This window comes from Alligator mississippiensis, chromosome 5 (assembly GCF_030867095.1).
Source record: "Alligator mississippiensis isolate rAllMis1 chromosome 5, rAllMis1, whole genome shotgun sequence".
In the NCBI taxonomy this organism is placed as follows: domain Eukaryota; kingdom Metazoa; phylum Chordata; order Crocodylia; family Alligatoridae; genus Alligator; species Alligator mississippiensis.
Window position 1 is genome coordinate 139,626,009 of NC_081828.1, and position 26,600 is coordinate 139,652,608.

At 42.5% G+C, this 26,600-nt stretch overlaps 1 protein-coding gene across 1 annotated transcript in view; it reads right to left on the minus strand.

Moving 5' to 3' along the window:
• Window positions 1–24,623, minus strand: part of COL6A6 (collagen type VI alpha 6 chain) — an 84,277-nt gene extending 59,654 nt beyond the window's left edge. Inside the window, exons 1-6 of the mRNA XM_059729355.1 lie at window positions 24,369–24,623; window positions 12,357–12,452; window positions 10,957–11,562; window positions 8,975–9,595; window positions 6,864–7,418; window positions 3,337–3,894 (exon numbers count right to left, since the gene is read on the minus strand). Of these exons, the coding sequence (XP_059585338.1) occupies window positions 3,337–3,894; window positions 6,864–7,418; window positions 8,975–9,595; window positions 10,957–11,562; window positions 12,357–12,423 (2,407 nt within the window). The 5' untranslated portion in view covers window positions 12,424–12,452; window positions 24,369–24,623. The remainder of the gene's footprint in view (window positions 1–3,336; window positions 3,895–6,863; window positions 7,419–8,974; window positions 9,596–10,956; window positions 11,563–12,356; window positions 12,453–24,368) is intronic.
• Window positions 24,624–26,600: the final 1,977 nt, after the last annotated feature.

The window sequence follows — 26,600 nt, forward strand, 5'->3', positions numbered from 1 at the left end:
TCAATGTCTTCTGTAGTCTAAGTTATGAGGAAAAGAAATGGACTGTGATATAGCTGAGCATGCTTGGGTGGCCACATCAGGGTTTTTTTTTCTAGTCTGGTGCCTTCTGGCTTTAAAATCTATTAAATCTGTATCAAAATAGAATGCAAAAGTACTTCTTTTCTTTTCATGTCATATACTTGAATATCATTTTTGGAAACTAACCACATTTCAGTCACTTTTGTGCATGCTGACTCTTCTACACAGCTTTTGGAACAGTAGCTAATGTAATGGATGCATATTCTACCACAGCCCGTACCTACAGAACCCTATAGAAATGAATGAAGTTCCACATGTATCAATCCCTGCAAAAATTGTCCAGGGGTCTGTGTTCTTTGGATCTATTGCAATTTTTTTTTCTTTTTGTAGTCAAGATAGTCATCACCTTTACTGACTTTAGAGCCTAAGGACTTCTCCCTCTTCTGTGGGAACACAAGCCCCCAAGGCTCCATGTTGCAGTGACCAAAAAAGGTCTGAATGGGACTCATTGTGAAGCCCATACTGTTAAATTAAATCAGTATTAAGAGGAGGGGGATCACTAGCCACTACCTGATTAACATATAAATGAAAAGGATATTATAATCCTCTAAAATGTATCTGCTATGTCATGGGCAGAAGACAAGGCACGTCTACACAAGATGCTTTACTGTGCAGCAGACTAATTTGTTGCACAGTAAAGCATCACTATCTACACATGCATGGCAATTAGGGTGCAGTAGGCTAATTTACTGCACAGCCAAATATTCCAGTCAGATGCAACTGGTATCTGGCAGCACAGTAAATTACTGCACTTAAATGGATGTGTAGACAGTAACATCAGGATTAGTTTACTCTGGTTCAGTTTGAGCCAGAGTACATTCAGTCCCATTAAATGCACATGTAGATATGCCCACATAATAGCAGGTATAGATCTCTGATCTTTATTAGACTCCTCTCCCTTTGCAACAGAAAACACATCTTTTCTACAATCAGATATACTGGCCTTGTCTGCTTGCAATACTGACTGTGCAGTTGTTACTGTGCAGACAGTTAGTACTTGCATATAAAAGTATAAATGACTGCACAGTAACCAGAGATACTGCACAGTAGCATCCCCGAATGTCTTTTTGGTGATGCTGACCTCTCAGTAGCTTGCTAGAACTGTGCAGTAGCTCATTACTACTGGGAATTCTTTCCACAGTCTTTGCACTGGGCATTCTTTCCACAACAAGAAGGCTTTGTCTTCTGCCAAGATGAGCTTTAGCTTTATTTTAGAAAGTTCCATGATGCAAGGGGGAAAGTTGCTGACCACTGTCTTCATGATGGGACTTTGGTCAATCATTTAGATATCTGTGGCCCAGAATATTATATGGAACTGACCATGTAAAATGTTCAATTAAGTTTCTAAGCATGCCCAGTGCCAAGTAGTGGTTTTCAGAACATGGATCAGACTCAACTTCACAAGAATTTGATTCAGTCTAATAAGAATGATGTGCCCCCATGTGAATAAAACTTATCACTTAGAAAACATTATATTATTCTTTTGATTCAGCCCCTCCCCCCCCTTAAGAAGACAAAAACCTGGAGTTAAAATATCATTGGGAAACTGTTTCTATTGAACTTAGAGTACATAAAGCAATGCTTTCACAAAATATTTATAGGGAAAATTTTCACCTGTCTCTCAAGTCTATGGATCCTTTTGTAAATAGTTGCATTCTTTTCACAAAGGAAAACAACCAGATGCTTATTTCACACCCGAGCTAAACAGCAGTCTAGCTCAATGTTTTAATTTATTGCTATGGGCAGCTGCCTCTCTTTTCATCCTACAGTTTACTCCCTGGGGGTGCCTATACAAGAGCACAGAGGCTGCTTCAACACGATGGAATTCTAGCGCATTGGGGCTGGAATTCTAGTGTGGCCATCACCATGCTCCAGCAGCCTCCTGCATCTTGTGTATCAGCATCCCTGTGCTTAAAAATGTTGGCAGGGGTGCTTGAACTAAAGCTCATTCAATGAGTTTTAGTTCAAAGGCCCCCCCCCCCCCCCCGCCGTTTTTAAGCACAGGGACACTGATACACAAGACGTGGTGGCACTTTAATTAGGACGGTTCTCAGAGCCACTCTAATTAAAGTGCTACCCCCACCCCCACTACCACTCCTGTAGCATGTGTAAAAGCGTTCTTGGATTTTCTACTAGAAGATTAAGCTATATTCTGTACAGGCCAAATTCTTTCAACTTTGTTAGAAGTGCACAGACTGAAAACGTAGCCCAATGTTCTGTGCACGTTACTGCAAAATTTATAATGTCTCCTTCAGTTCATGCTATATCATAATACACCTCTTACAGATATCTTAAATAAAGGGATGCTGTTCAATCTACAAGTTGCAACGAGTTTTAATCCAGGAACAACATTACAGGCAATTTATAAGATGCATAATACTTGAAGTAGTACTTATAAAGCAGAACTAATACATTATCAGTGCTTCCACTAGACCTACACTGTAGTTAATATACAACAGTTTTCATGAAAAGTGTACATTACTCACAATCAATTTCCATCCATTTCCTCTACTGCTTCTCCCAATACGTTTTCTTAAAGGTTGGGCTTAAACAAAAGTAGGTCTGAAGTACAATGGGACTGAACCATATTTGAAAACCAAATTGGCAAAAGCTTTTAAATATTGTTCCCAATGCTCTTGAATACGGCTCCAACAAAATTGGTTTCCAATATTAATTTGCTGGTTAGCTTGGAGAGGAGCCAAACATCTAGAAAATAAACCATACCCTAGCCTTTTTAGGGTTCCAGTGTAAATCATATGTTTCTCAGGAAAATACAATATCATAGGGCCTGATTCATCCAGTATTTACAAGTTGGTCTTCTATGGAAGATCTTCAATAGAAGCTGCACCTCTGTAAAGAGGGCAACATTAAGCAGAAAGTGCAAATGAGAATCAGTCCCTGAAATCCCTTAACTTAGCCAGAACTGCTGGAAGGACCCTAGGTATAAGTACAGTAAATATGTTTCTCAGCCTTAATGCACATTATTGTATGTATTATATTTTAAAGATTTTGACATTTCTATTACCTAAAAAATATAATAGCTTTGAAAACTCATTGGTTAGGCCTTCTGGTAAGGTGACCTACCTTTGTTTAAACCCATACCTCTCATCCTTGTATGCCTCTGCATGACAAGCTGACATTCAGAGGGAAAGATGCTCTTTTTTTATTCTTCATTGAAACAGTTGAGTTCATGATCTAAATTGCTGCCACCCAAACACACAGAGATCAATGTGAGGTACTAGAAACTTCAGTACTTACCCTCAGGAGGACTGCATACCCCAAAAATGATATTGTCTTCTATGCGCTTCATCAAATCAAAATTTTCAACATAAAAAACAAACTCAGGCTTCCCAGAAATCTCTTCTAGCTGAGTTTTTTTTGCATTAAAAACTCCAACCGAGTAAATAATAATGCCATCCTGTCGTAGGGCTGTTGCTGGTTCTTTTACTGCATCTTGTGCTTCCCCATCGGTGATCAGGATAAGAATTTTTTTGACATTGGGACGTGCTCCTTTGGAAGGTTGGAAATACTGAGCCACAAAAGTCAATGCATTTCCAGTTAGTGTATTTTGATTTATAAGATTCATTCTATCTATAGCACTAACAATATCACTTTTGGTAGAGTATTGGTTGAGCTGGAACTCTTCCCTGGGAACATCACTGAACTGCACAACCCCAACTTGCACTCGTTCTGTGCCAATGTCAGATTTGTTCACCAGTTCTCTCATAAACCTTTTCATTTTGGCATAGTTTTCGTACCCGATACTCCCAGAACTGTCCACCAGGAACATGATGTCAGCTTTCATTTCTTTGCAGGCTACAGAAGAATTTGTTTAAAATTAGTATAACCCAGGTTATATTTTTAATTAAAACATGATAGGGAAAGAATGGAGGAGGAGAACTGGGCACATGGAAGAATAAATGGGTACATATATGGGGGGGTGCTGCCTGAAGGATAAATGTGTTCCACTAAAATGAGGTGCCCTTTTACATTTGGTTACTGTTGCTACCTACTTCATTATTAGATTCCACTGGGGAGGAGCAGAGAGAAATAAGGTGAAATGGCCACCTAAAATGCCATAGTGTTTTTTGGAAGAGGCAGCTGCAAGGAGATCCCTGCAGGCCACCAGGAGGCATCAGTGGAGCTACCAAATTTCGGGGTTTAGCTGAGACTGTCTCAACTTGAAAAAAGGGTACCCAGGCATTCCAAAACATTGTTAAAAATTAGTGATTTTGTCCCAAGAAGATAAAGATATTTCACTGCTGAGTAACCTATACCACGCCAGGATGGTATACAGCAGTGCATGGAGGCAGCTATATACCTCCCAGTTCAAGAGGTAGCCCTGACAGACTAGGTGCAGCCCGTTTCAGAGCAGTTCCTCCAGCATCACTCTGTGGTAGTACCAGGCTAAAAACAGACAACAGGCTGGATTTGCATTTGAGCATTTTATCTCAGAACAAACCACTTACAGAGGGCCTCTACAGGGGGACAAGCCTATTATTCCACATAAAGCACCTGTGAATGATGAATTAACACTGCCTCAGAATCATCACCGCTAAGTTGAATTAATTGTCCCATGTGTACATGGCTGTGCCATATCTGTTTTGAGGGGAGTCATATCCCAGATCAACCTGAGCTGCATTAAACAGGTTGTCTGTTTTTATCCCAAGTGTCTTATTTAAGGCTCCTGTAATTTTTTTCAGATATGTATCCTTATGTGTGCGAAAACATCTGGGCTGACGGCAGGTGTCAAAGGGCTGACAGCCCTGCTATAGCTTAAGTGAAATAGCAGAGAAGAGTGTTGCTGAGCATATATAACTCCATGCATGCAAGAGCTGTATCCTGCAGTTTGTTGTGTAATTCACTTTCACTTATGCAAAAGAAATAATTTTCTAAGCAAAACAGGCACAAAAGATTCAAGGATTTACAGGTGATAAAGCAAATAACACTATAAGAAAGCATACTTATCTATTACAGGTACCAACCATATAAAGTTCATTGCTAGAAGATTTTGCCTAACAAAGAATGCTCACATTTCATAAAATGAATAATTTTCTTGCCACCACTTCCCCAACTGTTGAACCCGGTGGTAAAATGGTTAACCTCCACTCCATAATGAGGAAAGTAAAGCGTGGGTGAACAGCATTTAGGTACCTTCACTGGTAGGAAGCCATCCATTTACAACCGAACGGGTCTGCCCACCAAAGGAAGAAACACTCTGGTGAAGACAGACGCCCCAATGTCTGGACATTAACTTTTAATGTTTTGAGGCAACAGACCTGGGAATGAAGAGATGACTTCAGGGTATAAGCACAGATATATTTGGAGCCCTTTCAAAAGGCCAGCACCTCTTACATTCTGTTACATGTGAACACGCTGGAAATGATACAAATGCTCCAATTATAGTCTTCATTCAGGGATAAAGTTGGAATAATTTGTTTCATTTGTATTATTCTCAGTTTGTTCACCCATAACAATTGGAAAGTAACAGCCGTTGCCCTTTTGAAATGCTTTTCTTTTGAAACTGCTCCAAAAGTACCTGTGCCCATACCCTGATAAGTTCAACTGCAGCCCAGAAGCAGAAAGACATAGGCCAGTCTGACAAGATGGATTCCAAAAGTACATGGTAGGTTGGGTAGCTACCCTCTATCTATGGACTCTGGCATAAGGTTGGTTTGGCCACACTAACCTAAAATCTTTGCATGTTGTTTTCTGGTTAAGAGCCACTAATAAATGTTGTTTTGTCTTAGAAAGGCTGTGTGTGTCCCTGTAGTTATTTCTGGTGGCCTTTTCTGTAAGCATAAACTCAACCTTGGAAGTTAAGCTAAACTGGATGGGGCCATGGTGATACACAGAGCTGTTATACCTTAAGGCTCAATCTCTGTGCTGAAGGAGCCATTTTGCTCAACCTTATAAAAAGAAGCTGTGACTGCAGCTTGATTCAAGGTTAGCTCAGAGAGACTGTATTAAGACTGGCATCTCAAGGTAAAAAAACCCCTATTAAAACCATGACAGTTTTATTAACTTTCCTCCTACTTTTGGGGAGTTTTTGAAGACTTTCAGGCATCAAAGTTTGACTTTACAGAGACAAAGATCTCAGATGTCATCCCATCTGAGTACCACCTACCAGGAGAAAAAGTGTTCTGTGGACAGCTGCACAATGTATGATTAAGTTGTCTAAACTGGGAAACAAGCAACACAAAAGTACTGGAGGGCAGAGGGAAGGAGAGAGAAAAAAAAGCTCAGTGCAGACTCATCCAGACTATGTGTATGCAAAGTTGAAGTAAATTGATGTAAAGTATTTGGGTCTCTTTTTTCCCCAATTTGCATGTTGAAGGTGGGATTTATATGGACAATGTTCAATGTACTTTGAATTTTAATAACTTAAAATCATTTGTAATATAAAAGATTTGCTGTGGCATTGAGCCTTTGGTTATGGCCCATCCACCATATGTGGGGTCCATCCAAATTTCCATTTCTAGGTGTGCTATTGAGCCACTCCCTGTAGCTGAAAAACCATATTGTTTGTCACATTGTTGGGGAAAAAGGGAAACGTGTCCTGAATCACCTTACTCTTTAAATGTGTATGCAATACCTGCACTGGAGAATTCTATTACAAAACTGCATGTCTTGTACGCTTCAGTTCAATATGTGTTCATCTCCATTTAAAAGTTTCAGTTGTTGAGACTAGAGTAAGAGTATCCTTTCTGGAATCTGAAATACTTGTTTGGTAAATCAACAGAAGGCAACCTGTGGTCTGTGTTCAAAGTCAACATTTCCCTTACCTTCTTTGGAACAGATCTTTTGAACTAATTCATCTTTTATGACCTTCAAGGAGTCAAAGTCATTTACAAAATAGGTCCTGGCTTTTGAGGCTGAAATCTCTTCTAGTTGTGTTTTATTAGCACCTTTTATACCGATGGCATAAACATTAACTTGGTTAGCCCTCAGTCTATCGGCAGGTTCTTTTACCCTGTCATGTGCTTCTCCATCTGTGAGGACAATGAGGTGACAAGGTACTCTTCGCTGCTCCTTTGCTTCTGTAAACAGTGGCTGCATGTATTCTAGAGCCTTTCCTGTATAAGTGTCTCCATATATTTGCCTAACATTGTCAATGGCCCTCACTAAATCACCTTTTTTCTGGTATTGATCAAGTGTAAACTCCCGTTCTATTTTGTGTGAATACTGCACAACTCCAAACCGAACGTTATTTGGTCCTATGTTAAACATCTCAATCACTTCCTTCACAAACTCTTTTATGTCCTTGAAGTCAGGGATGTTGATGCTTGTTGAGCCATCAATAAGCAGATATATATCAGCTTCCTCTGTGTCCATACATCCTACATGGAAGCAGAAAATGTATGTAATGTTAGTGTGGAGGGAAAAAATGAGAGAAAGAAACATCAGAGACTGCAGATCAGCATTTTGGATCCAGAGTGGGTATTGTGGGTGCTTGTGTCCCAGAGCAGCGGAGCAACCTTTGCATGCAGAACAGCCCCAGAGTGGTTGCACTACATGTGGTGGCTGCTCTAGAGCTCCATGTGGCAGGCAGCACCATCCAGTATGCCCGGAGTGCTGCCTGTGGGTCACCCTAAGTCTTACAGGCAGCACTGGGGGCTCAATGATGGGTATCTGGCCTGCAAACCATATCTTTGGCACCTGTGCACCAGAGGTTTCAAAGGAAATAGATTGGCATTTCATATTATCTTCTTGCTGGCATGCTTGCCAGAGCAGCAGGGGAGAGACAACCTGTCCTCTCCTAGGCTGAATACCCTTCCAAACACAGAAAGGCAAAGACCCAGTTTTATCGCAAACCTTTCATAAAGGCCATGGATAGACATTACAACTGTGATACCAGAAATGCCTTTTAGCGCTACCAAAGTTGATTGGAAAGACTTGCACCTCCCCTATAATGCTACAAAAAAAGGGAGAAGTGTCACAAAAGTGTTCCTGGGTGAAATAGAAACTTCTCTGTAGCACTACATATAACATCTGTACAGCACATTTTAGCATTATAGGGGGTCTCTTGATCTCCCAGCATCCCATCATTCCCCACTCTCCCTCACCATCCATCACATTGTTTCATATAATTTTCTCTTTTTACTTTAAATTTCCAAACCTCCTTTTCTGTATTGGCATAATTCCATGGAAGGTGAGATTATACTTATTGTTATTAAAAATAATAATGAACTGGAGCTAGTATAATACATTTATATATATATATATATATATATATATATATATATATATATATATATATTTTAGATATATACGAATGTACAAAACTGTGGTAACTGTGTTTATTAGGAATTGCCCAACTTTTAAAAGAATTAATAAAAACAGCATTTACTCAACATTCTATTGCTAGGAATTTTTCATTTCTATATTCTGCAAATAGCAGGCAACAGACCTTGAATATATTTTAGACAAAAGAAAGGATGATTTGGCTTTGGAAACTTTCACATCTCAAAACCAATAAGGTACCCTACAATGTATCTAGAACATCCAGTCACATTTACGGTAACATGTAATGCATTTTTCAGAAACTGCCTACCTTGATAAACCCATGAAATATGCAGTAATTTAGGCATAATATTTTGGGGACTCAAGACAGACAATTTTTTGCTTTAGGAGATCCTGAACCAGAGCCATGAATGAACTGGATAACACAGGTCTGAGAGACAGGTCCAAGCTCCTGGCAAGAATTGCACTTCTCTAAAGTCTTAGGGTATTCAGCCAAGAAACAGAAATAGCTCAAATGCAAAATTTAGAAAATAATCCACAATTTGGAATTTTCTGGACCCACATTTTGTTTTAAGAGTGTCTCTGGTTAAAAACTCTTCCACTATTATGAAGGAAAGAAATAGCATCATTGGGAAACAATGGAAAACGCTACCTGTTTTGAGATCTTTGCTTCTCTCAGTCTGGACATAGAGCTTGTTCTGTATTTGATTGAAGAGTTTCTTTTTAAAATTTCTGTTTGTATCCTCTTTTGTCAAGTCAACAAATTTTTTTAGAGTAGTAACATACTGTGGCTGAGGATATGATGCTATCTGAGTCAATTGGGTTTCATTAGCATTTTCAACGCCTATGGCAAACACAGTGACACCGGTTCTACGAAGATCACGAGCTGCTTCACTCACATGGTCGTCTGAGGCTCTGTGAGTAATCAGTGTGGCTATTTGGTTTACACTTTGAGTCTTTCTGCTTCCAGCATATTCAACAAAAACTTTTTCCCTTGTCACTTTAAGGGCTGCGCCCATATTGGCTTTCCCTGCCCTGGAAGAAAGCCCCTGTATTTTATTTAGAATATCAGCACGGTTTGTTTCTGCGTTCAGTAAAGATATCACACGTGGCTCGGAGCTGTATGTCACCAGGCCAGTTCTTATGCAATCCTTCTTCACATCAAGCAAGGACACTGTGTTTTCCAGGAATGTTTTAACATGCTCAAAGTTTGCTCTTGGAGCACCTTCATCCACTATGAACACAACATCAGAAATTGAATCTCTTTCACAGACTGCAATAAGGAAAAAAAGGAAAAGAATGCAATATTACTTGTCTACTCTTTGGTCATGGGTGTTTTTGCTTTCCCCCCAATTAATGGAACAATCTTCTAAAATAACTCCTCTCATCCATGTTGCCATGCTCAACAAAACTAGGAGTTCCTCTTAAGGTAGTGGCTTGCCTCCAACAGTAGTCAATCAATACCACCTGCTTTACAGGAAAGTTCAAGAAATCCTGAAGAAGGCAGTTATTAAGTAATCTGCCTACAGGAAATTTTATTCCTTCACCATTTAGTATTTGCTCGTCTATGCCTTGAAGGATACAGGTTTAGAGCACTCAAATTCTTGGGGTATGACAGTACTGGGTATATGTGTGCACGTGTGTGCATGTATGCACATATGCATGCTCATTTTAACTTGGCAAATGTACTTCTGAAAGTTCTTATTAGGCAGACAAAACTATCATGGATGTTCCAGCTGTGGGTCTGGAGGCATCACTAAATATTTGATGGAGAACATTTCTTTTAGAGAAGGCATTGACAATTGTTTTGAATGACCTTGGTCCTAAACCAGCCTTGGATTCTATAAAAAGACATTAGCTAACTGCAACACCCAAACTAATTATAATTAGGGACCTACCCAAATCGAGGAGGCAGGCGGCCGATTTCACAGACAGATTGCAGGACTATCTGTCATTTTTGTGGGCTTATTACAGTGCGTCTTGGCTGCTCCCCTTTGTGTTGGTAGCCACTCCCTCCCCCACAGTGGCAGGCTGTACAGCCAGGCTGCAGTGGCCATGAGGACTACTGGGGAGCTAGCATTTTATTTTTAGTAAGGTTTTTCCCCCATGGATTTCACAGACAATGCACAATTTCCACAAAATCATGAATTCAGTAGGTCCCCAATTATAGTGGATAAAGGAACTAGGAAAGGAACATAAATATTTTTACACTGCAAACAGGTCACAGGTTTGCAGCTATCTAGTACTTATTATGGTAAACTGGTACCTATTATCAGTCATTCATGTGAATGTAAAAGGTCTAAATCTACTGTCTTCAAAATTACCGCAACTGTAAGAATACTTATGACTCCGCCCACTCTCCCTTCAATTTTGCGGAGTGCAGAGATAATCATGCATACAGTCATGAATACATAAAGTACTGGTTTTCAGAAGCTCAGTGTCGCATGCATGTTTAATGGTGCACAGATGCCACGTGCATGTCTGCTCTTTTCTTTATTTTAAAATATGCCTGCTACCTAATAGATTAAAAAAAATCAAACCAAAATACATTACTAAGGTTTTTTTCTTTTTAAAATTGGATGCATTTCTTGAACAATGTGATCACTCTTTCTTTTACAACATTGCATTTCTTACCTTCTACAGTTTCAAGGTCAACCGTAGGTGTAGGGATTATGCCATTAACATCTGCTTGGATAACTTCCTTTATGATCATGGAAATATTCTGAGAAAACTCAGAGAGGTTTTGTATTGTGGGATACTCATAAAAAAATTCTTGGGTTGCCATTGATTGCAGTTCTTCAGGAGAAGCTTTCTGTAGTCCTACAGCTATGATTTTCACCCCACTTCTTTTTAAAACATTGGCAGCCTGCTTTACATCATCTTCTGAGGTCCCCGAAGTCACAACTACCAAAATCTGTGGTTTGTCACTTGGATGAATTGGTTCTTTGAAATAGGTTGCACGAACCTTTTGCAGAGCATTGCCAGTTCTTATGGACCCACCCTTGAAAACCAAATTCTTTCTGATGTGGTTTATCATAAGGGTCTTTGTTTTATATTTGTCTACCAGAAATTCATTTTGCAAATCATCACTGTACTGGGCAAGTGCAATACGGTATTTGTTAGGAGCAACTGGTAGATTATTAATGATTTTGATCATGACATTTTTTAATGCAGGGAATGCCTTCTTTCCCAGGGTATCGGAGCTGTCAATCAAAAAGACAATATCTGCAGACTCAGGGGCTGAAAAATTAGAAAAGTAAATGTTATTGCTTACTACTTAGATTTTATTACTACAATACGTAGATGAATAAAACAATAGATAAAACTACATAACGTGGAAGAGTTTATCTGAGATTTTTAGAAAGACCTACCAAAAAGCTAAAAATTGCTCTTCTAACCCAAGCATTTTCTCTTTTTTATTGTTGTGTTCTGAGAACATAGATTTTATATTTTTTATATTTCTGTGTAGTGACTACGAACCCCTGTATCACCCTGTTTAGAGCTCCATTCTGCTGCTTGCTACATGGCAAAAGCTTCTTTTTCTTTCTGCCTGATTCCTCTGTGCTTAGTTATCTGTCACTCACAAGCGCTGAGTACTTTTGGTAAGCTGATGATCATCCCCAGCTTCAAGAGAGCACTCCCTGAGAGTAGGGGATGGAGGACTGGAGAAACTTCTTGCACATGCTGCCCCACTGAATACTATGCATAGCCCTGAAACAACTAAGCAAGTGCTTGGGCTTTGTGCATTTTCAGCCTTAAGTTTGAATATGACACTCCATCTGTGCAAGAACATCAAGGTTTCTGACCATGTTAGTCGCAACTTACAGTATTTAAACCAAGAGCCCATCTCCATTATTCAAACACAACTCGAGTGAACTATGTATATTTTAACAACACAGAAGGATCCAAACTCAAGAGGCTCAGATTTCACAATTTTAAGGGGTAAAGTGGAGACAGAAAACTGTATCAAAAAAGAAAAAGGGAAAAAAGAACCTCTTGCAAAACAATGGAATAAAAAAAGGATACTAAAATACCAGTGTCCTGATTCTTTGAAGTCTGAATCCCAATAAAGAGGAGGAACAAAGTCAGTAGCATCTTCATATTGTGAAATGAAGTTTCAAGCTTTAATTCTGGGGGGAAATAAAGATGTTTAAAATCCTATATACCAAGTATCACTAGGCTATTGACACAATTTTGTAGTGTGTTACTATAAGGTAGCCTTCCAGGATTTGGAGAGATATAGTCTGATATCAGTTGGTTGTCTTATGGACTCAGAGATAAATTGTAAAGTATACATTGGCTTTACCCACGAACTACACACCCATTTATTACTGAAAAAAAATTCTTTTACATTCAGTATTTTAAGGAATAGAAAAAGAAGGCAAAACAGTTAAATCACTTGTAATAAGTAGTGCATTTGTATTGACAATAGCAGAAACAGCAGTCAGTGGGTGTGTCTACATGAGATGCTTAACTGTGCAGTAGAGCTAATTACTGCTCAGTAAGTGTCCATGTCTACATGTGCAGATGCTTATTACACAGTACTTGACTTTAATCATGAGTAAATTTGCTACCTGCAAATCCAAATAGCAAATTTATTCAACATTGGTAACTGTTCAATAGTGCACTTGTAGATGCCTGACTGGGAGCAAATGTGCTCCCAATCAGCTGGGCAGCAGAGGTTGGGAGATTGTTCCCTGCCCCTAGGACCTGCCTGCTGCTGGGGCTGGCTCTGCCACCAGAGCCCTGGAAGGGACAATGTTTCCCTGCCCTGGTAGCAGGGAGCTCCCAGCCCCCACTCTGGGATAGCGGGGCCAGGGCTGGGAGATTTTATATCCCAGCCTGAGCCCCACAGTTGCGGGACCCAGGCTGGGAGATCTTTATCCTACAAGATAAGGATCTCCCAGCCTGGGTCCCACGACTGTGGGGCTCAGGCTGGGAGATATTTACCTCTAGCTCAGGCCCCATGACCGTGGAGCTGGTGCTGGTAGTGAGGAATCTCCCAGTATGACCCTGTGACTGCAGACCTTGTGCTGGGAGATAAGCATCTCCCAGCACCAGCCCCATGACTGCAGAGCTGGCTGTGTGAGATAAGAATCTCCCAGCTTGGGTCCTGTGACCATGGGGCTCAGGCTGGGAGATAAGGATTTCCAAGTACTTGCCCCATGATCATGGAGCGGGGGCTGGGATCTCCCTGCTCTGGGACAGAAGGACAATGTCCCCATCTGGGCTTTAGTGGTAAAGTCTGCCCCAGCATCAGGCACCTCCCAGAGCAAGAAGTAGTCTCCCTCCTCCTGCTGCCCGGCTGACTGGGAGCAAACGTGTTTCTGGTCAGGTGTCTACATGTGTGCTACTGTGCAATAAGCAGTCAAGAGTTTATTTGTTACTTGCATTTTCAGGTAGCCAATTTACTCATGATTAGAGCCAATTACTCCACAGTAGCATTACAGTCTACATTGCAAATGCTTACTAAGCAGAAATGAACTCTTATCTCGAGTCCAGCATCTCATGTAGATGCACCCACTTCCTCCAAAGAAATACATGTCTAAACAAGATTAGTCAACAAGAGGGGCAGCTGGCTAAGCAGGATTGCAAAATACCTATACAGAAAACACTAAGTCCTTACACATTTTTTATGCATTGAATCAGAACAAGTTGGAGAGAGGAGCTAAAATAACAAAACCACCCATGCTCATCATTTTACTTCAGCTTAGTATTTCCTTGAAGACATAGGTAGGCCTGATTTTTGCTTTGTACCCCTGCTTCTGGGGATGGGGCTCCTTCCAGCACCTTCCACTAGCATATGTCTCTTCAACTGCTCTGAGCTTTCGAGAACATCAGTCAAAACCAGGGAATCTCTTGTTACTTGTATTTGCATCTGATAGCTGACCTCACCTTGATTCACTTAGCTTTGACAGGGAAAAAACTTTAAAAAAACCTTGACACCTGCACTATCCACTAAGTACACCAGTGAATGACCTGTCTGAAACCCTGATGACCAAGCTAACTGAAGACTGACTTAACTCATGACCTAAGCAAACAAATAGAAGATCATATAATACGCATATAAATATTACAGGTACCATTCACGCCAATGATCTTTATTCTCTTTCTCTGCTTTTCAGGTTTAATATAAAAAGATAACAGCAAAGAGTTCATGTTCAATGGGCACTTTTATTTGATCCTTTGGTATGGCTATTAAAACACAAAATAATACTTAAACCTAACTAGAAACAAAAAAATGGTGGGGGTCAGGGGCAGGGGGAGGAAACATGGTACAATAAGCGCTCCTTCTTTCTGCAACCATTGCCACAAAAGGCCACAAGAGTCATTGTGTTTGTTCTCCCCACCCTCCTTTCCTACATAGGGAGTACTATTAATTGATTCCAGAATAAAGCAAATTCACTCGCTTGTATTCCACAGTGTTCACTGTGCTGTGGTGCATGGAGCTCCTATGGGGCTATACTCTGTGGCACGCAGTTGGTGTAGGTTCCTTGCCTCCTCCTCCTTTCTGTGAGCATTGGAATCAAACTGTGTTGCATTTGCAACCTGCCACACTAGTGAGTGCAGAAGGGAGAGATGGATAACCCCAAAACTCAGGCCCTACTATTAGTGTGGTGTGAGCTCACATTGTTGAATAACATTATTTATAGAATAGCCTCCTTTTCACAGAGGGATCTACAGAACATTGTTTTTATGGATGTGCACTCACTGACATGTCTCAGAATGGATGAACACAACACATGCAGTGCAAAGTCAGCCTTTTCCTGCTCTCCTCATTCTTCTTGCTCACTGGAGAATGAGAATCAGAATCCCCACAGGTGTCAAGATGCTGAGAATTAGCAGTGGTCTCTGGACCACGCCTCTGTGCAAAGTATACGCAGGTCTCCTTCCCTTCCTGGTGACTCCCTCTGCCTTCTGGCTTCCCCTTGAATGTCTGTTTCCAATGAGATTTCCAAACTGTTGTACAGCCAGCTTTTCCAGTTCTGCCACCTCTTGTCCCCATCACATAAGTTCCCAGCATTGGGAGTGTATTGAGGGACTTTGGAAATAGGATGAAGTATGGCAGAGACAATTCTGTGGCAGCTGGGAAAGAGCTGTGAACAATGGTCACAGGAATCCAAGGGGCTGGCATCAAGTTAAGACAATGCCCCGAAGGCAGATCCAGAGTGGGGTGCGGTGGCACAGTCACAACTGCTTTGGCTATGCTGCATGTGAGCTCTTGTTGTGGAGTCTGGGTGCAGCCCCTGCTTTCACACAGCTCTGGAGTCCAGGGGTAAGCACTGCTGCCACCGGTGCTACTCACTCATTCCTTCCTTCCCCTCCTGCTGAAATCAGCAGCAGTGTTCACCCCTTGGACTCCAGAGCCATGTAAAGGCAGGGGCTCTGGCCAGATCCTATCCCAATCTGTTGGTGAGCTCAGAGCTCACTACTTCTGCAGAGCTCCAGATGGAGTCTGCATTGACCAGGCCATGAGCCCAAGAGCTCACTGGGCTTGCACAGCACAGCTGAAATGGAGGGGAGTGGGTGCACACCTCTTGCCCTCTTTGGAGGTCCACTACTGGCCTGCTCTAAATTGTGTTGGAGGCCTGGCAAGTTTCTGCAAACTCCAGGCAAGAGGAGTTGCATTGCTTTCTCTCTGGCCCACGCAGAGCTTTGAATCTGGATAATGGAAATTGTGCACAAAAAAATAATATTAATTGAGGCCAAACAAGCCTATTTTCCTGCGTATTTTAAAGTCACAAAATAATGGCCATAATTTATCACTCGAGCTCTTTATTTAAGTAATCATTGCAGACTAAGTAAGAGCTAAAAACAAATTCAGTCCTGTATAAATTATGTTTAGATCAAAAAGGTAATGAATGAAATGTTCATTTTTTGAAAGGTGGATGTTTCATTTAATAGATTTCATAGATTTCATAGACATTAGGGCTGGAAGGGACCTCGGAAGATCATCGAGTCCAGCCCCCTGCCCAAAGGGCAGGAAGTCAGCTGGGGTTATAGGAACCCAGCAAGATGAGCATCCAGTTTCATCTTGAAGGTGTTCAATGAAGGCGCTTGAACAACCTCCGGTGGCAGGCTGTTCCAGACCTTGGGGGCTCGGACAGTAAAGAAATTCTTCCTTATGTCCAGCCTGAAACGGTCTTGTAGTAGTTTGTGGACATTCAACCTCGTCATCCCTTGGGGCGCTCTGGTGAACAAACGTTCCCCCAGATACTGGTGGTCACCCCTGATAAACTTGTAGGTGGCCATCAGATCACCCCTGAGCCTGCGCTTTTCCAGGCTAAAGAGCCCCAGGGCTCTCAGCCTGTCATCGTAGGGTCTGCTTCCCTGACCTCTGATCATGCGCGTGGCTCTTCTCTGGACTCTCTCAAGCTTCTCCACATCCTTTTTGAATTGTGGAGCCCAAAACTGGACGCAGTACTCCAGCTGCGGCCTCACTAAGGCCAAGTACAGGGGGAGAATGACGTCCCGGGATTTGCTTGAGAAGCATCTATGGATGCAAGCAAGCGTTTTGGTCACTTTACTAGCCGCAGCATCGCATTGCAGGCTCATGTTCATCTTGTGGTCAATGATGACCCCCAAGTCTCTTTCTTCCATAGTGCTAGCCAACACAGCACTGCCGAGCCTATAAGGATACTGCGGGTTTTTTTTCCCCTTCATTGTTTGACACAAAGTACAAACTTTCACAGAATGTGCATGTACCAGCCCATTGGGAAAATAAAATAAAATAAAATAAAATAAAACAAAATAAAATAAAGACGGCTTTAGGGATATGAAGCAGGTCAAATTTACTATTTGCAAATCATATTTGACATTCACAGTAGGTTTCATTAGACTAAATTTTATTTATCGCTGCTAATCATGATACTTACTTCACAGGGTATTCTTCTTGCTTTAGGATCCTATATTCATAACCACTGGATTGTGCATGAATCCACTTTACGTGAGTATGTGCACACATTTATGGGACCTGATCTACAATCACATAGCTTGCTTTAAGCTATGTGATTATAGATTGGGTCCCACTTTTGTGCAAAAAATATTCAACAGTGCTGGAAGCTATGCTAGGAACCAATCTAAGTAAGTCAGGGTAAGAGGAGAGGTTGGTGGGATCAGGGCAGGGAGCTAGTGGGACTTCAGAGGAGGGAGTTGCCAGGATTGGGGGGGGGGGAGTCAATCCAGGAATAAGGGGGGTGCACTAAAATGGCCTAGTCAGGGTATGGGGGCAGGTAGGAAAAGAGCTGCCTCGGGGCTGGGGCAAATGTTCAGGCTTTTCCAGACCTGGGACTGTGCTCCAAACGCATTCAAATGTTCGTTAGATCTGACTAACCCATTCCTGATCTAACTTAGACCTTCTCATGTGAACTTAGATTCAGCCAGCCATTTTTTGCCCAATCTAACCTCCCCAAATGTCTGTACAGGTCAGCACTTAGACTGACCTAACACTAATTAGGTGGATCTAAGTGTAACATCTGTATGTACCCCATGTAGCTTGAAGCTGTGCATGACATCTTGCTGAAGCATAGTGTAATTCTTAATCTCAAAAGGATACTCTGACAGATGTGTGAGTTTAATTAATGAGACTATGCCAACCATTATTCATGTGTCTTTGGAAAGGAAATTAGCTAAAGCCTATTTTAAGATTCCATAGAAAACCTCATGGCACAGATGTTTGATATGAACTTAAAACAGCAGGCTTCACAAGACAGAGGCATGAGCAGCTCCTCCTAGGAGTCGCTTGATGTGCAGAAGTAACCTCGGAGAACACCACACTGTCCCCTACAACAGCAAGAGCCAAGCTTTTTGGCAGGCTTGCCGCATACTAGCTCTGCACTCTCCTCAAGTGCCACTCTGCTTCCCTTCCCCTGCCTAATCTGTTGCTCTGCATTCTTCTCCCTGCCCCATGCTTCCTGCCTAATCTCTGCTCTGCTTTTTGCTTCCTGCCATATCTGCCACTGCATTGCCTGTCTTGTCCCCAATCTGCCAGGTGCCATATTCAGGGGCTGTACATGCTACTTGTGGCACCTGTGCTGCAGGTTGGCCACCCTGCTCTGCAACATCACTATGCCACCTGGTTGTTGATGATCCACAAATGGAAGCAGAGGAAACAGAGATTCACAAGGAAAGGGGGGCATAATTGTTAGCAGGATTTTGCTAGAAAATACAGGGCTTCTCTTTTATCATATCAGAAAATCGACACTCAAAGAGCCAAATTGTGCCCTTCCCATAAATGCTCATGTGAGAGATACAGAGGCTGGAAACAGATGTCTTCTGTAAAGTGTGATCAGCAGTGCCACAACACATCTCCAGGTGCCGTGCCACAACTTGGGGTACTGGAAGCCCCTGGCTTGAGGATGCCCCCCTCCCCCATGTTGGGGAGCAGGGGTATCCCCTGCAAGGGATTTCCCTGGGATGCATCTGCAAGTGCGGAGGGGGGAACCCCAAGAGGGGGTCCCCATCCATGTTTGCAGCCTGTGCCCCATGCTGCTACTAGCACAGTCTGCAAATGCGGAGTGCTTGCAGACACTGCTGGGGAAATCCCTTGCAGAGGGATCCCTCTGGCATGCCTATCACCACTGTACTCCAATAGAGGCACATGTCTGCAAACAGGGACTCCTCACTTACTGACACATGCCCCACGTCAGGGTGAAGCTCCAAATTTCTCTGCTTACTCGGATACACCCTGGAGACCCCATGGATGCACTTGGGCAAGTGGGGAAACCCTGACTTTCTCCACTTCCCAATATGCATCCCTAGAGATCCCTGGGATGGATCTGGATAAGCAGGGAAAATGGGGCAGGCACTCCCAAGGGTTGAGGGGCCTGATCCTGCTGTGGATTTCCCAGACTATGCACAACTAGGCTCCTCAGGGCTGCAGACCCCTGCCCCGGGCAGCTGGAGAACACAGGCAGCTTCAGGCTGCTTGCCCTCTCTCAACAAACACCCTCAACAAAGCAGCTAAGTTGATCACTACCTTCTGTTATGGCTACAGATTTGAGTGTTTGTGCTAAGACAGAAGTCATGGACATCTGTTTACTTTCACTTTGCACTGTCATTATTATTATTTTTTTATGACAGCACAAAGGTGACACTTCTTTCCACCCTCAGGAGGAGCAAAAGACATCACAAGCTGCTCCTCAAGGATTAGCTTCAAACTGTCTCCTCACTCAAATAGATCAAAAGGGTCATGAACCAAGGATGATGCCATCTTCCAGACTCAGCTGGAATCTCTGGGGGTGATCTTTAGGGAAGAAGCAGCTTCACAGTCTACAGCAGTTGGCTCTTTTTTGCCACTTTTCTGGCAGCCCTTTTACCCATGGGTAGTATTGCCTCCATGATCATCAGCATGCCATGAGCCCAGCAGCCACATACCAGCAAAAAAAAAGTATTCTTCGGAGAGGGATTGAAGTGGGGAGTGCAGAAAGTAGGGCCGTGAGAAGCTTTGGTAGCTGATATGATTCGGAGGAGATTTGGCCTGATTCAGGGACCAAATCTCTGAATCTGAATTGAATCAGGAGAGCAATTAAAAGCTCCAAATCAATTTGAGGCATCCAAATCGATTTGGAAAAGCTTTGGAAAAGATTCGGCTGCTTCGGAGATTCAGCCATAAACTAAACAGACAGCTGACACAGCTGCCTCCAACAGGTAAGTCTGCTGGGGTTGGGTTGGGATTGGGGCTGGGACTGGGACAAGCTGCCCAGCCAGGGTGGGGTGGGGCATGGCTCCCTCCATGCAGAAGGGGGCAAGTGGCAGCAGGGCAGAGTCCCAGCTCACATGCCTGCTGGCAAGTGGTGGCAAGGCAGAGCCTCCACTCCTAGTGCTGATGCAAGCATGGCAGCGTTGGGAGTGGGGGCTATGCCCTGCTGCTGCCCAGAGCAAGCCACGCCTGCATCACGTGCCACACCCTGCCCCCCCCATGCTGGCTGGCTGGGCAAGCAGCAGCAGGGCATAGCCCCTGTGGCTCCCCCCACTGGAGCAGAGGCAGGCACAGCTAGAGGAGCCATGGGAGAACCTACAGCCACCTGGCTGTGCCTGCCTCTTCCCGGCTGATCCAAATCACCGAATCTGTCCAAATCAGCACCGAATCTTCCAAAGCCAATTCAGCTGAATTGATTCAGGACAGTGATCCGAATCTCTGAATTGAAGCACTGTCCTCTGAGTCGGCTGAATCTGAATTGAATAATTCCCTATTCACACAGGCATTGCAGAAAGCACTGTTTTAGGTAACTTTGCTTAATGCAAAGAGATCTATGGGGATTAGAAATCAGTGAATTTGTTTTGACAAACAATATACTTATTGTTTGTGATGACACTGAGGTTAAATTTGGGTAGAATTTGGCACGTAACAGAGGGAAATTGGAAAATGGCACGTTTCATTTTGACCTCTTCAAAATAATATTTGACTTCTCATTTCAAAACAAAAGTTTTTGCTTAAAAACTAGCCTAAATTTAGGAGAGGGGAAAGGAAAGAAAATGTTTCAGAAAGAGTTAAGTGGCCTAAAAACAACACAACATTTTTAAATTTGGGGTCAAAATGTTTCATTGGAACAATTTGCTTCCTTTTCAACTCAAATTTTTTTCCCACACTTAGTTTGCTCTTAAGGATATGCAAACATGTAGACACATGTGGCATATTTTGCCTGCTGTCTGCCTATGTTTTGGGAGTGAGAGTAATGGAAACTGCTTTCCTTAATAAGAAGATAGTGGAAGAGCAGGGTAGTCAATGTTGGCAGGGGAGATAAGAGTGCTAGAAGCCTCTTGGTAGGGGAGGCTAGGAGGACAAGTAAAGGAAATGATGTCTCCTGCCCCCCATGCAAACCATGCATTTCCATTAAAATTATTTAAAGTCTGCACTGGCGTGGGTCCATTTTCTTAAATCGGACCCCCTCCATGATTCCCTTGCAGAGCCCATGCTTTGAAATACACCCAAGAAACAGCTTCTGTCAGATTGCAGGAAAGGAGGAAGATACAATGTAGCCAGTACTCCTTCCCATGCTGAGTTCATTTGGACAGCAACCAGAATATAAATATTTTTACTAGTACTAGATTTCATGCTGACCTATGTCACAATAAGTTACAGCAAGCTGTACTTCAAACTGGGGCTCTTCTGTTTATTGGCCAGTCACTGTCTCCAGTAAATTATTTCCCTGTATATCAACTTGACTCTGTGCATGTTTACAGCACTGCATTTTAAAGCACTTTTTAATAGCACTATAAAGTTACAGCAGTCTTAAACATGACAGAAGTGTAGTGTTTGGTGGAGGGGGCCTCTGAGCCTCTGTGCACTTTCCACGCTGGGAGGCCAGGGTCACTCCATATTCTCCTGGGACTTCTCCACTGATCAGAAATGTGACCAGTATTAAAATGCTGTACAAGTTCTGTAAAATTCAAATTTAATACCTCATTTAACAAGGGTTAATTTAAAACACTACCCATTTTTAAAGTACTATTAAGTCATACACTTCTGTTAAGTCATGGCAATAAAACACTTTAAATGGCAGAACAAGCAACTTCTGTATACATCCTCAGTGGTGGCAGATGACAAAACAAGGAGCAGTGGTCTCAAGTTGCAACAAGGGAAGTTTAGGTTGGATATTAGGAAAAAACTCTCTCACTGGGAGGGTAGTTAAACACTGGAAGAGGTTACCCAGAGAGGTTGTGGAATCCTTGGAGGTTTTTAAGACCTGGGTAGACAAAGTCTTGGGTGGGATGATCTAGTTGGGGATGGTCCTACTTAGTTGGTGCTGGTCTTGCTTTGAGCAGGGGGTTGGACTAGATGATCTCCTGTGGTCCCTTCCAACCCTCATTTTCTATGATTCTATGATTCCCCTCTTCCAGAGTTAACCGTGCTTGTAGAAAATGGAGCGCAAGTATGCACATAACATCCATGACCTCAATATTCCCAGAATCTAGGTCTGGGAAGCCCTGATTGAAGCCTACAGAAGATCTTACTTGTCTACTTGGGCATGTACTTCAGGCCTGAATCTATTCCTTTACAAACAAACTATCACATTTTACTGCAGCTCTGATATACTGAGAGATCTCTGCCTTTATAATCATCAGGCTAAAACACGAATTTATCAAGTAAGTTTTAAAAAAATCCTTCTGTTAGATGGGTTTATGCGTAGTAAACTTCAGGCTGCTTTTTAGTAATAGATTAAGATAAGACAAGACAAGCAAACCTCAAACAGTTAGGCTAAGGGAAATAAAATTTAAGGAATGGGTAAATGTAAGGAATTTAAGGAACATCACAGGTGAGAGGTGTGTAGGACCAGGGTAAAAGATGAGCTATGAGACAAGAACAGGGAAGTGAAAGGATGTGAGTTCAGTCTGACCCAGCTGTATCTAGTTTAACTGCAAAACAATAGAACAGAAAATAAAAGATTCACTTTCTATATTAGCACTAAGCATGTTAGCTTCTTCAGTTGGCTAATAAAAAAGGAGCTTCTGTCTTCGGATGGTGTTCCCTTTGCACCAAAACCTTGTTTGGGCAGAGGAACCCATGTGCGGATGTTAGATACCCTTGCTTTCAGGACTCTGTTTCTGAAACTTGGATAAAGCAGGTTTCCCTAACAGGTGACCACATGTTAGTAATTTTAAACCCTTAAAACTTAGTATATTTGGGATATTAAGAGACACTTCTTCAGGATTTTTTTCTCCTTTTAGTTTTATAACCATTTCTGTGTTTTTTCCAGATTCTTAAACATTTTTATTTGAAATTTTTCCAAGTTTCTAACTTTAGTTTCATTAAATCTTTCATTTTTTAATTATATTATCATTTGTAACCATCTCTTTTCCAGTTCTAAGAACATTTGATTGGTTGCAATTGTAGTAACACAATTTTTGTTTTAAATCGCTGGTATTGTACGGTTGTGTAATCCCCTGTGATATTTTCAGATTAAGAGTTTTATTAAAGTTTTCTTATAACCAGATACTAGATCACCTTGGTTGCTTGGACTATATTTTGGGGGTCAACAGGATCTATTTTAGTAGAATAATTTCTCAAATATAAATTACCTCAGCATGCCTCCTTATCTTAAAGTGAAAATATAAATTAAAAACTACCATGATAAAACTATACCTAGGGGTATTTTTGACTTTCAAAGGATATAACACCCTCATTTGCAAATCATCACCTTTTAATAATGAAAGTTCTGCGCATGTGTATATAGATCTATATATAATAGTTACCACAGACAAAAAATGACAGGTAAGGTTGACATGAAGACATCGCCAATTCACCTATCCCGTAAAACACTGAAATACCAAATTAAAGAAAAGGCCTCCAGCATTCATTGCTGCCGTCATGTCATCAGCAACACACTGCAAAGCTCTATAAAATTCAAGCTGTAGTCCCCCCATTATATATACCCCAGCTTCAAACTCACAAATTAATGCAAATCTTAATTACAACCTCATACTGTCCTGTATCAACTGACGTATCTGATCGTCATGTAGTCTATGTCTATATATAACATCATTACACCTTAATACATTTTAAGGGTTGCTGGTGAACTTTGCGTTCTAGTATCGGTATAAATAGTGATATATATACACATACTGCATTTCAGTATTTATTTGTGGAAGGAAAAAAAAAATTTAAAGGATATTTTGATTGTGTCAACATATTTTTACTAGATAAAAATAAATGTTATGCTGGGGTTAAAGGAGAACATATATATCAGTAATTTAAATGGTATATAATAATACAAGAATTTTGAAATAATCTAAAAACTAGCAATGCAAACTTGGGAAATTCTGAGTTAAAAAGTTAAACTTAAATACGTATATAGACATCAAGTGTGTGTGTGTTTATCAGGAGAGAGCAGGAGTATATCTAATTTGTATATCAATTCATATATACAGATATATCTTCAGCTTATTTTTATACACATTATCAAATAATAGAAAATATTTTAGGGAAAAAACTGATATATCACCAACATTTAAAAGTAAAAGTTTAAGATCAAAACAAATATATAAATACAAATATTGTCACAGTCAGAAAAACATATTTTGCTTTCCTTGGTGATACTACTTACCACATAAAAGGCTTAGTGTAAAACTTCATTCCCTTCAAAGTGGCTCAAGAAAGATGCACACTCTTTTAAAAGGAACTCTTATCATCAGTTTGCTACAAAAACCCTCCAAATACAGCAATGCAAGTATGTCTTTTAAAGTCTTCCAAACTACCAAAAATAACTTCCCCTTTTCCTGACACAGTGAACAAGGCCAGTCTTCAATGCTGTGTTCACTGCCAGCAACAGCAGCTGTCAGGGTGGGGCTCAGTCTTCACTTAGCTGTTGCTGGTTTCCAATTAACTTGATTTTAGCTAATTCCAGTAAATTCTGCAGCTGAGGGCTGGGTAACAGCTACTGAGGTGTGTTTGGTCTCAATCAGGGTGCTGATACTTTCTTTTTTTAGCTGTATTAATTCCTTCCCATGCCTCTGATCACAAGTTCTTCTTCCTGCCAGAGTAATAAGGAACCCTCACAGTTGATGGAGTGTGATATAAAGAAATTATCTGGGCTTTTGTCATTTTTCTCTAGGGACTCATACTGCAGGAACTCAGGTTTGATGATATACCAAGTACATTTTCTGGTTTAACTGCCTTCTTTTTGACAGTTCACCCAGGGAAAATTATCTGGAAAGCTCTTGTTTCATCAGCTAAGTACACCCTGGAGTACTGCAGAAATTCTGGGGAAAATGTTTAGTAGGACTTGCCTAATATTCATCTTAAAAAGAAAAAAAAAAATTCTACCTACACAATGAGCTGGTAATTTGGGCTAGGGATAGTAATTACACAAAAAAAATGGTAAAAGTGATCAGAAACTGGTTCAAATCTGTACCACAACAGAAGTTCAGTGCACAGAAACAGCTTTGAAAATAGCCAAAAGTGGTTTAAGATAAACCTGGACGGATGTAGTATCAGATTTGACTGATTTTGGTTAAACTGACTGTTGCTGGTAGGCGTTGTAAGGCTTCGGCCCCTTTTTGGTTGGCGCCTTCCTCCCAAGCGACGTCAGGGTGAGACCACAACTTGGGGCCACCTAGATGGTTCTGAGCGCTGCCTCTACTTGCCTGCCATGACTTCGATGTTGATAGATGGGGAGGCAGCTCCCTGTCGGTGGTCCCAGAGAGGTCATGGCCCTGGTCTTTCTTTGTGGGGCCGCAAACCTCCCTGTACCCGCCTCCGTTCGATTAAGTGCTCCCGTGTGGCCTTAGCCTGGACTATGGATCGTGTCTGTCCTGGGCTCGCGGGTGGACCCCACAGGCTACCCCTGCTGACGTCAGGGTAACTCTTAACTCGGCAGCCATGACTTGGGGTGTTGCTTCAGTGGAGGGGTTCCCCCTTGGGGCAGCCTCCAGGGTCGTCACGCCTCTCCGTGGGCACTTCCAGGGCTCCGACCTCCCCTACACCCCGTCCACTCGCCACCTGGGGCTGCCACTCTTCGGACCCCTTTGGTATCCTCAGCTCTTCCCCAACCTCTGCCCACGGCTTGCTAGCTGCATGCCTGAGTCTTCAGGCCTGGTGTATGGTCCACGAGGTCCTCCAACCTGGTCCTGCCAATAAGACTCCCTATCGCCCTATACTAATCACCCTGTGATGTGACGTGCCAATCCCACCACTGAGATAACTAAGGCCCCTAAACTACTGGGCCAGGAGGCCCAAAAGGGTGCCTCGGGCCTCTGGGCCACGTGGATTGCCCTGGGCTTGGGTTCCACAGCCCTGGCGGCTCACCCCACTGGGGTGTTAAGTCCCCACCTCTTCCTAAGGCTGCTGTGGGCCACGAAGGTCCACTGTCCGACCCCACTTCAGGTCTTCGGCTGCCCTCCGGTGCGGCCCGATGAGGCCCCGTTGGACACGCCCCTTTGTTACCTCTTCTCCGAGGCTCCCGTGCAGGCTCGCTCTCTCGGCTCCTGCCTCCAGTTCCTCCGTGGGTGCTGCCACTGGCTCTGCTGCAGGTGCAGCAGCTAGATCCCCTGTCGGCGTTGCTCCCACCTTTACTGTCGCCTCTGTGGCTGACGTCGCTGCCAGCTTTCCCGCTGGCTCCACTGCTGGTGTTACAGCCGGCTTCCCCACCGGCTCTGCTGTCGGCGTCGCTGCCGACTCCATCGGAGCCTCTCCTGGCCTGCCCCTGGCTTTCCACTCTGCCGGGCACAGTGGCTGATCCCCTCCGTGTGAGGGCTCTTCCCTCAAGCCTCCACTTGTCAGCTGCCCCACCGCATCATCAGGGCCGCTTTTTCTCTCTCCCGGGTGGCGTCTCCCACCC